At 35.7% G+C, this 10,954-nt stretch overlaps 1 protein-coding gene across 3 annotated transcripts; it reads right to left on the reverse strand.

Moving 5' to 3' along the window:
- Positions 1–5,170: 5,170 nt before the first annotated feature.
- On the reverse strand, positions 5,171–9,519 carry LOC111408685. 3 transcript variants are annotated; one of them, XM_023038428.1, is made up of 3 exons: positions 9,303–9,519; positions 6,141–6,479; positions 5,171–6,059 (listed from the first exon to the last, which is right to left on the reverse strand). In XM_023038428.1, exons 2-3 carry the CDS (start codon positions 6,477–6,479, stop codon positions 5,304–5,306), a joined length of 1,095 nt encoding a protein of 364 aa, XP_022894196.1. In that variant the 5' UTR covers positions 9,303–9,519; the 3' UTR covers positions 5,171–5,303. The 3 variants fall into 3 exon arrangements, with proteins under 3 accessions (XP_022894196.1, XP_022894200.1, XP_022894197.1); XM_023038432.1 differs by lacking the exon at positions 9,303–9,519 and adding an exon at positions 9,091–9,255; XM_023038429.1 differs by lacking the exon at positions 9,303–9,519 and adding an exon at positions 7,001–7,278.
- Between the last annotated feature and the right edge of the window lie 1,435 nt (positions 9,520–10,954).

Here is a 10,954-nt window from a genome sequence, read left to right on the forward strand (position 1 = left end):
ATTCATGCCTGCTTTATTGAAAGGAAATAACATTGATTCTGAAATTAACAGTATTATGATTGACCCTAAATAATCATTCCCATTCCTTTATTCTTGATCTCTGACAACTCCTTCCCCTTGAATATTTCCTTGTCCTCAAGGAAAAAATGTGCCTTCAACTCATCCGATTCTCCCATGTGGCTTCAGTAGGAGAAAGATTTTGCCAATGCACAAGAGCTTCTGTGTCTCCTCCGTTTGTGCGAGTTTCCAAGATGGCTTGAGGTAGTGGATGTGGTGCCCCTTCCTTTGGCAATTCAGGCAGAGTTGGAGAGATTTCTTCTTGATTTCCAATTCTCTTTTTCAGGAGAGAAACATGGAAAACAGGATGTAATTTTAGATTTGGTGGTAGTTCCAATTTGTATGCCACGTCGCTAATCTTGGATACAAATTTAAAAGGGCCAAAAAATTTGGGACTTAACTTGAGATTTTTATGTTGAGCCAAAGAAAGTTGACGATAGGGGCGCAATTTGAGGTAGACAAAATCACCCACATTGAAAGTTCTTTCTATGTGCTTCTGGTCATAATATTTCTTGGTTCTCTCCTGTGCAATCCTCAAATTGGCCTTGACATCCCTAATCACTACATTTCTTTCAAGTAAAAATTTGTCAACTGATTCCACCTGCGAAGTACCATGAACATAGGCAAGTAAAGTGGGAGGTTCGCAACCGTAGACAACTTCGAAGGATGTCTTCTTGGTAGAGGAGTGCAGGCTCGTATTGTAGCAAAATTCAGCCCAGGGAGGCCAAACAACCGATTCTTTAGGCTTAGAACTTGTAAAACACCGTAAATACATTTCCAACGTCTTATTGACCACCTCGATTTGACCATCGGTTTGGGAGTGGTATGCCAAGATGAAATTGAATTTTATTCCATTTAACAGGAATAAATTCTTCCAAAAGGAACTTGTGAACACCGGGTCACGGTCACATACAATCGTCTCGAGCATGCCATGAAGCTTAAAAATGTTGTCAAAAAACATGTGTGCAACACCCATGGCTATGTATGATGTTTGATGGGAATAAAATGGCCATATTTTGAGAATCTATCAACTACCACAAAGATGGTAGAGTTACCTCGAGATGTCGGCAAGCCATCTATGAAATCCATGGAGATATCAGTCCATACATGGCATGGAACGGGAAGAGGATTCAGTCAACCAGAGGGCTTTGCCTGGTCAACTTTATTTTTTTGGCAGACATCACACTCCTGTATAAATTTCCTCATGTGTTTCTTCATTCCTTTCCAATAGAAGACTGCTTTGATTCTGTGGAGAGATTTGTGGAGTCCTTCATGAGTGTTGGAGTGGAATTCCTCGATGATAGGAATTATCATATCGGATGAAGGTAAGAGATAAATCTTGTCTTTAAAGAAAATCAATCCCTCCCTGAAGGTCCATGGCCCCAAAGCTTCTCCTTCATTAATTTTCTTCACCAAATCCTATAATTGAGAATTAGCCACAATCTCGGATCTTATGGGATTTACCCAACTAGGAATAGGAAAAGACATCGCACATGCTTGAATTTCAAATTTTCAAGATAAAGCATCTGCAGCTTTATTTTTCGTTCCTTTTTAGTAGTGAATTTGAAAATCAAAACCCAAGAGTTTTACTAGCCATTTTTGTTGTGCAACAACAGTAATTGTTTGCCCCAATAGAAATTGCAAGCTTTTTTTATCTGTGCGAACAATAAACTGAGCTCCTAAAAGATACGGCCGCCATTTATGGACTGCCTTAACCAAGGCCAACATTTCTTTTTCATAAGTGGATGAGGCAAGATTTTTACCTTGTAATGCTTGGCTAAAAAAAGCAATTGGTTGATTTCCTTGCATGAGTACAACTCCCAAACCCCCACCTGATGCGTCACATTCAACGATGAAGGGCTTGGAAAAATTTGAGAGTGCCAATATGGGCCTAGATATCATGGCATCTTTTAACTCGTCAAATGTTTGGTCAGCTGCTGGGGTCCAATTGAAGGAGACCTTTTTGAGCATATTTGTCAATGGTTGTGCAATAATGCCATAACGGTGAATGAATTTTCGGTAGTACCCCATGAGGCCCAAAAAACCACGCAAACCTTTCAATGTCGTGGGCTTTGGCCATGTTAGCATGGATGAAATTTTTTCTGGATCCATGGACACCCCCTGATGAGAGACTAAATGCCCCAAGTAGCCCACGTCCTCCTGACCAAATTGGTACTTTTCACGCTGTAAACAAAAAATTGTTTATCTTGCAAAATGTGAAGCACGCGTTGTACATGAAGTAAATGATCCTCCCAAGTTTTGCTAAAGATTAGGATATCATCAAAAAATACCAAAACGAATTTATAGAGAAATTCTTTGAATACCTCATTCATCACACTTTGAAAGGTGGCCGGTGCATTTGTAAGGCCAAATGGCATGACCAAAAATTCATAATGTCGTTGATGTGTTTGAAAGGCGGTTTTCTCAATATCCTTGGGTGCATCCGTATTTGATGGTATCCCGACCATAAGTCTAGCTTTGTATAAAAGTGCGCCCCATGTAATTCATCCATTAGCTCATCAATGATGGGTATAGGGTACTTGTCCCTGACAGCGATGCTATTGAGATCCCGATAATCTACACATAATCGCCATGAGCCATCATGCTTCTTAACCAATAAGACAGGAGATGAGTAAGGAAGATGAGTAAGGACTCGTGTTGGGCCTTACCATTTTTTCAATTTCATTCTCTTGATAATGAAGATAACAGTATGGCTTTACTGAAAATTGGATTGGTGCCTCGTAACAGTGGAATCTTATGATCTTGAGAGCGTTGAGGTGGCAAGCGCTGGATCTCATTAAAGATTGTCAAGTATTGATCTAAAAGGGCCATCAAATCTTGGTTTATTTGATTAGCAATAGCTCCTTTCTTTTCTCCCAGGTGTAAGGAATGAAGTTGTAACAAGAAGGCTCGTTTTCCTTTCCGTAATTGTGTTCCCAAATCACGATTCATTAGGACTTTATTACTAGGCCATTTTGTTCCACATAATTTAACTGATTTTCCCTTCCAACAGTTGTTCATCCAAAGCTCATTGAATTCCCATATAATTGGCCCCATTTGTTTGAGCCATTGCGTGCCAAAAACAACATCACATCCATCCACAGGTAGGAGGAAAAAATCCACGTGGAATTGTACCCTTTGAACCAAAATAGGGAGATTTTCACACAATCCCTCCCTCTTCATTTTACTGCCATCAACCACTCGCACAGAAAATTTGCCTGCCTTTGTTGGAGAAATTCCCTGTTTAGTAGCTATGTTTGGATTTACGAAGTTATGAGTGCTTCCTGAATCTACTAAAATTGTGACCACCGAATCTCCAAGTTTGCCAAGAAACCGCATGGTTTGTGGGGCTGCATTTCCAGAAATAGCATGAAAACTAATTTCGGGAGCATTTTCCTCTGCTTCATCCTCCATGGTTGTCTCTTCCAAGGCTCATCAAGTGAAGGAAATATCCCTTCTATCAAAAATAACTTCTTACAACAACGCCCCAAGGAAAATTTTTCGCCACAATTGAAGCACAAACCGCACGTCCTCCTATCTTGTAGCTCTTATGGGCTTAATCTTTTGATTGTAGGAAGGCGTGTTTGTGTAAGGGAAGTCGAGGGTAAGGGTGGTGGTCCGGCAAAGGATGGGGTCTTTCGAAACTCTACATAGCTGTTCCTTCTTTGTTCGTACATACGAGACTCTTTGAGTCGTGCAAGACCAATAGCGACGAACAAGGAAGACGGGTTACATGCTTGGGCATCCACGCGTATGGACTCTTTTAACCTGCTTACAAAACACCCGACTTGTTGATCCTCCGATAAATGGCTTGCTCGATGGAGCAATCGGTCAAACTCTATTTGATACTCACGAACACTTCCGATGTGCTTTAGCTTGGTGAGATCCCCAAAAAAGTTGTGGAATCTTGATGGGCCATAATGGAGATGCAACTCAGATTTAAAAGCATCCCAATTGACACCTTCATGCCTCTGTTTGAATTGTTGATACCACAATTGAACATCACCATCTAAGTGATATCCAGCCATTGGAAGTTTATCCGTTTCTTCGGTGTTTTGGAACTCAAAAAATTGCTCCACCAGACAAATCCATCCAGTAGGGTCCTCCATGCCATTATAGCGTGGAAAGTCCAGTTTTGTGATTTTCGGAGCGAGAGGGCCTCTTCCTGTTGAACTTCGACGAGGTGGAGGATGAGAAGATTCGACATCTTCGTCGTAGCTTCCACCGCAAATAGAGAAACGAGCAAACATGCTTTCCATATGCTTCAAGAGGCATTCTTCGGTAGCTTGCATCAATCGTTGAAGGTTCATTTGGCAGCCCAATATGCTTCAAGAGGTGTTCTTCGGTAGCTTGCATCAATCGTTGAAGGTTCATTTGGCCGGCTGCCAAAGAACCAAGCTCACTTACCATGTGCTCAAGGCGGTTGTCAGACATGTCTACAATAGACACCTTCACAGACGGCGCCAAGTTGTCACGTGCCTTAGATTGTGACCTAGTAGTGGGCTTATTAACGGGTAGAGAACAAGGATAGTTCTTGCATTTTCTACCTATGATGATAATTTGTAGGATATTTCGAGAGACCCTTGGACCTCTTTAGGTTGGTTTAATTTGAGATAAACCACAACTCCTAATCAACTCAAGGTTGGAGATAATAATCATGGATCCTTTTATTCATGGCCTTAAGCTATTAAATAGCTAAACAGCCTTTGTTGAAATAGGTAATAGACTATTCTTAGAAAAAAAGAAATTACATATGCATAATTCATGTCTGCTTTATTAAAAGGAAATCAAATTGATTCTGAAATTATCATTATTATGATTTACCATAATTAATCACTCTCATTCCTTTATTCTTAGTCTATGACAAAATCCCTGTCTGATAAAAATTAAAATCAAATTTTTATTAAATTTTAATAAAAATTGATAAAATATGTGACTGAAAAATTATAGGTCATATAAAATATATGATTAAAATTAACTATGACTTTGATTTAGATTAAAATATGAATTTTAATTTCTACCAAATAAGGGGCTAAAGCTACACGTGCTAACATCTCATTGCTCTATTTATTTATCTTTGAACAAAATCTAAACATTTAAACAAAAAATAAAGTAATAAGATAGATTGCAAGAAAGCTTACATAATTCATACAACATAAATAAGTCTCGATCTGTTTTACATAACCTATTCATCGAAATATTGATCAACATGCCCGGAAATATTGAAAACTTAACAGTGAACTAGATCATGGCAACCTTGGATTGTTTGATTTCGAGATATTATAGTTATATATAATCCAATTGTATCGTGTTGTATCATCTCCAATTGCAACAAACATTTCCCTATTTTCTTTGTCACAAAGGAAGTTGCACGCGTAGAAATATGTTGGACTTCCAACGGCAAGTCCATCAATCTTGCGTAGCACGCCCAAGCACTCCTCGATGGAGGGTCCAGGACCACCAATCTTGGCAGAAATCAAATTCGCAAGGTTCTCAATATCATCCCGCAACGAGGAAGACCTTGATTTCCTCGTTTCTGACCTGTTGCTTGATTTTCTTTTTGCGAACGAGGAAGATGGTAACATGTAATTTTCACGATTTTCCCTTGATTGCTCTGCTAAGGGAGATACACAATTTTCATGATTTTCCCTTGATTGCCCTGCCAAGGGAAATATGATATTTTCATGATTTTGTCTTGACTGCCCAGCTGCTGGGAGTATGCAATTTTCATGAATTTCCCTTGATTGCCCGGCTGCAGGAAGCATGTAGTTTTCAGGATTTTCCCTTGATTGCCCAGCTACTATCAATTTTAAGCACTCGTCATTATTACCACTACCTTCAACTTCATCATATGCAGCCTCTTTCTTCGGTCCTCCTACATAAAACCGACTATCGGGTGTACGTCCCTTAGATCCAGTATCTACAACGTCAGAAAATAGGACGTCGTATCTACATATTAAAGATAAATCTCTATTTCTGAATCTTTTGAATTTCTCGTTCACCTGTATAAGAGTTTTCACAAATATCAAATTTAGAGACATTTAAATAACATGTAATGAAAAATGTACTCGCACATATAATACCTGAATCCTTTCTTCCCACCACTTGTCATTGGCAACAATTGTTTTTCTTGCCTCGTCCCAGCCAATTTCAGTTTGTCCTCGCATCAGATCTTTAAAAAGACACCACTCCAATTTTATTGAATCCCAATGATTTCTCATTTGTTTCTTGTTATAGCTCCGGCCAGTCATGATCTTAAATCTTCTAACTAAATTATCCCATCCATCCTTTGATAAGTAGGTTCGAGGTCGATTTCCTTTGGAAATCTCTTCTTCACACAATTCAACAAACTTAAGTTTAGCAAACTCATCCCACCTTGCCGAGCTTTTGTTCAGATTTTGAGATGTTTCATTACCATCCATCTGTTACAATTAATTTTCTAATTAATTAAAAACTCAATAATTCCAATATCAAGATCATCCTATTCAAATTACTATTATATGTCCCATGATGCGCAATTATACACATCTAGTTAAACAACTGTAGAATTTTATAAAAAGCATACATAAAAATATTCATCAAAGCAGATTATGAAAATATTTTGAAAACTTGAAATTGTAATTACTCAATTATAATAAAATTCATATACCATAGATACCGAAAAGCATGAAAAACAACACATCAAAAAAGTTAAAAAGCACGGTAGCTCATTGATTAGGGCAAAGCAATATGTATTTGGCCAGTGAAAGGCCAAAACAAAGGCCAAAACAGAGTTGTGAAACACGACCGTCAAATTTAAGGAGAAAGGAAAAGTTCTGGCTGATGATTTGGAGAAAAAGTCAGCATACAAAAGAATTCTGGCCGGTGGCAAGTAAATAACGGTAGGTGAATGATGAAGGTATGGAAACAAAAAACTGTAAAGGACACGAAGAGAGAAGAAGACCTGGATTTTCCGGAGATTCCATCAGATCTACGGCGGTTATCACAAAGAATAGCGTTGAAAATAATTCTTACGTAACTATTTTCAGGGATTCAGCTTGTACACACAAGGGGGGATTGCTATGATTAGGGTGCAAATCAAGTAGTCGCCAAAGTTAAATAGGCACAGCTTAATATAGATGTCACCTGACTCTTGACATGATTAAACTAGCTTAACTGTAAAGGTGAATAGTGATTTTGTCAAATTAACAAGGAATTCAAGTTAATTATTTGACATATCCCTTTCGACTCTCAAAGAGCACGTTGGTTGGGCTTTAAGGGATAAGTTTTGTGTGGTATAAAAACTTAACTTCAAAAATTATTTTTAACAAAATAATTAATTTTAAAGTAAGTTTGACTTACTTTTAAGCACTATCAAACATGCTCTTAATAAATAACTTTTCTACTTATATATAAAAAACTCAAAACACCTTTTTTCAAACTTTACTTACAAGCAAGTATTAATTAGTTTAAAAGTTAGTCAAACATAACCAAATACAAGCTAATCAAAAATAAAACTTTTAGAGTTCTAAAAACATGATCTTTGTTTAACTTTACAAATTACATTTTTCTTGCTTATAAAACATAAACTCTTATTGCAATAAATCAAAACATTATAAGAGATAATTTCTTAAAAAGGGAAACAGAGAAAAATAATTCTTTTTTTTTGAAAAATAGCCGAGCTGTTCCCTATAATGAATTATCCTAAAAGACCTTTTAAGTCTGAATACGTCACCACATCGACTAACTTCTGCTGCCAAATCCAAGTCTGGTTGGAAAGATGTTCAATTTGAGGACAATGGCCACCAGATGACAGTGCCAGAAATGAAAGAATACTACACGTTATGTAACTTTCTTCGAGTAATGTATCTTCGTCGTTAAACTTAGTTACTCGACAAAATATTCAAATAGTTAGCTGAACCAACTCAACAAATGGTCTAGTTGATTGAGCTGAATTCGTCTTTACAAGGTAATAACAGCGGAAAGAGATGGTCTTTTTACCATAGATATGTAGCAGTCCATTATATAATTTTTCTTGTTAAAAATAATCCCATGAAGAGAAGGATTATACAGCACAAAAAACGGAGCAGAAAATGGAGGCAATGTCTGAACCATCTCAATCTCATCACCTTCCTTGTTCTTTTCATTCAAATGCGCCTTCGAAAATCAGTAAAAGTCTCTTGATTTAGAATCTTATTCAGGAAAGATTTTTTAAAATACGACTGTACTACTATTAAGTCATTGAAATAAAATTAATGGTACCAAAGAAAATGCAGAAAACGAAGATCAATTATCATAGAGCCAAGGCATGAAACACTTGATAATAAACCTCAGTTTCCAACATTGAAAACCAACCCCTCATATTGTTACAATAACTGTGTCTGTGAAGAGGTGCAAAATACAAACCGCAATAAACTCAACCTTACAGATGGAGACACAAAGGCTAATAGTGATAGATAACACCAAATGAAAACAAGAAAAAGTACCCTACAGAAAGCAGATAAAAGGCCGTTCTATAACAATTCTCTCTTCACGATTCTCATTTGTTTCTTCTTCTTATCGCACTATCCTGTCATGATCTTAAATATCCTAACTAAATTATCCGAGTCATCCTTAGCTGAGTAGGTTCAAGGTCAAATTCCTTAAGCAATTTCTTCTTCAGACAATTCAACCAACTGCAGTTTAGCAAAATCACGTCACCGAGCACAGCACCTCTCATTGATTACAGTATGCTCTTATCTCCTCCTCTGTTGGAATTTTATGATTTCCTTGAGAGTCCATCTATTAAACTTAATTTTAATTCGTAATTGACTCAAACCATTACGATATCATATTTGTCTTGTTTAGATTACAATTTATCTATGATATGAAAAAATCGCATCAAATTATATAAACTATTGGATTTATATGTTTATAAAAAAGCATACATAATTGATTCATCAAACATAGTTACAAAAAGGGCAGATCATAAAACTATTTCATAGGTTATTAAAATTGTAATTACTGAAAATACATAATTCATTTACAGTAGTTACAGAAAAGCGTGGAAAATACCGTATCAGATAGGCTAAAAACAGGGTCTATTTTTCAGCGATTAGGGAAAAGCAATAACACTAATTGCCCAGTGAAAAGCCAAAACAGAGTTAAAATAGCGGGCGAATACAAGGTGAAAGGAAAAAATGTGACCGGCAAAAGGTGGAGAGTTACTGGTCGCCAATGAACAATGTGGAAAAAATACTGAAAAGTAGGAGAAGAGAGACGAAAACCTGAATTTTCCCGCCAAGGTTACTGTTTCAGGCGATTATGCGGTCGATCTACGAGGCGAATTACAAAGAATGATGTTGAAAATAATTATTGCACAATTCCATTCACGATTTCAGCTTGTATACGTACACAGGGATTGAGTGATTTGGGGTAAAAGATGATTTGCCTAAAATTAGGAGAAATATAAAATTTGGTATCACCTGATTTCTGACATAACTGGTTATAATTGGTAAAGGACACGCATGTTTGGCTAAACTTAATTAAAGTAAAAGTTTCTTTTCCGCTGTCATATATGTATAGTTGTTACTTTTCTCTTAATTCAAGTTAAAGTTATTTATTTGTGAATAATTCTCATCTTGCAGTAAGATAAGTTAAGTGCTTGTTTGGTATGTATTTTGTTAATTAATTTTTTGACCGTTAAAAATAAAGTGGATCCTACGTGTGAGAGAAGAATTCAAAAATGACGGTTGAAATAGTAAAATAACGATCAAAAATTTTATTTTAATTGAATTTTAAGCTGTACCAAACATGCTCTAACGTAATAGTTGAAAAGAATAATAATTTTTTTACTTATAAGTACATTTTTTAAGACTAGCCAAAATACTTATAATGAGTGATTTCATATACACGGAAAATGAAAAAAATAAACAGTTACTTATTTTGCGATAATTGCTTTTCTATATATAAATAAGAAATTTAGTTATTCAGTTAAACCTAACTTTTATAGAACTTCACTTATAAGTGAGCTTTACTTGGCTACAAAGTAAGTAAAAACGTGAACAAGTGTCTGAGAGAATAAAATAAAACTAGCCATAAGTTTAAGAAACCTGAACTTTGTTTAACTTTATTATTTATTATTCTATCTAGTTCGAGTCCTTTATGGGCTACTAAGGTGAATATCCGACAGTAAATTTCAGAGCCCATGAAATTAGTCGAGGTGTGCGTAAGTTGACCTGAAAGTAAAATTTTTAACTTTTGAAAATGATTAGCACATACTATTTTAGAAGATACTTTGAAGTGTTTTGGAACTTGATTGCAATACAATATATGTTGCTTTCGATATATTTTTGAGACTTGAATGATACTATTAGTTTTAAATATAAGACTTAGTATTTAATCTCTTTTTTACTTTTGTCGACAAAGTTGACGATTATGGTGAACATTTTCAATAAACTCTTCAAAAACAAAATTTTAAAGAGTTAATATTTGAAAATAAACTGCAAGAGACTCTCTATTTTAACATTTTTAAATAAAAGTGTGTTGACTTTTCAAATTTAGAGAGTCGAACTCATTTTATATTCTTAATGTAAAGTGACTGCATTTAATAATTCACCTATTTCAATACTTTACTTTTTAAACTATTCAAATCACATTTAAATTAATTGGACATTGACATATAAAAAATTATGTTAAATTAAAATAAGAAGAGAAATCAATAAATGTTTATTGAAAAAAAGAAGATAAAGATCCGAAATAGAGAGTATCATTGGGGAGCATAAACATTTTGACTCTCTGATTTTAAAGATGTTTTCCATAATGAATAAGACGCTCTTTATAAATAAAGAGTTTCTTGGAAATGCATATACTTTTCAATCGGCAAAAAAATTTACTACGATATTATTGCCAACATACAAAAAATTATGGAAAACGACGT

Source organism: Olea europaea, chromosome 14, assembly GCF_002742605.1.
Source record: "Olea europaea var. sylvestris chromosome 14, O_europaea_v1, whole genome shotgun sequence".
Taxonomy (NCBI): domain Eukaryota; kingdom Viridiplantae; phylum Streptophyta; class Magnoliopsida; order Lamiales; family Oleaceae; genus Olea; species Olea europaea.

Bases quoted from the DNA above. Each gene is read 5' to 3' on its own strand.
- LOC111408685 (XM_023038428.1), bottom strand. From the start codon at position 6,479: ATGGATGGTAATGAAACATCTCAAAATCTGAACAAAAGCTCGGCAAGG. The intron at 6,060-6,140 runs GTATTATATGTG...ACTCTTATACAG, and splicing joins GGTGGGAAGAAAGGATTCAG to GTGAACGAGAAATTCAAAAG.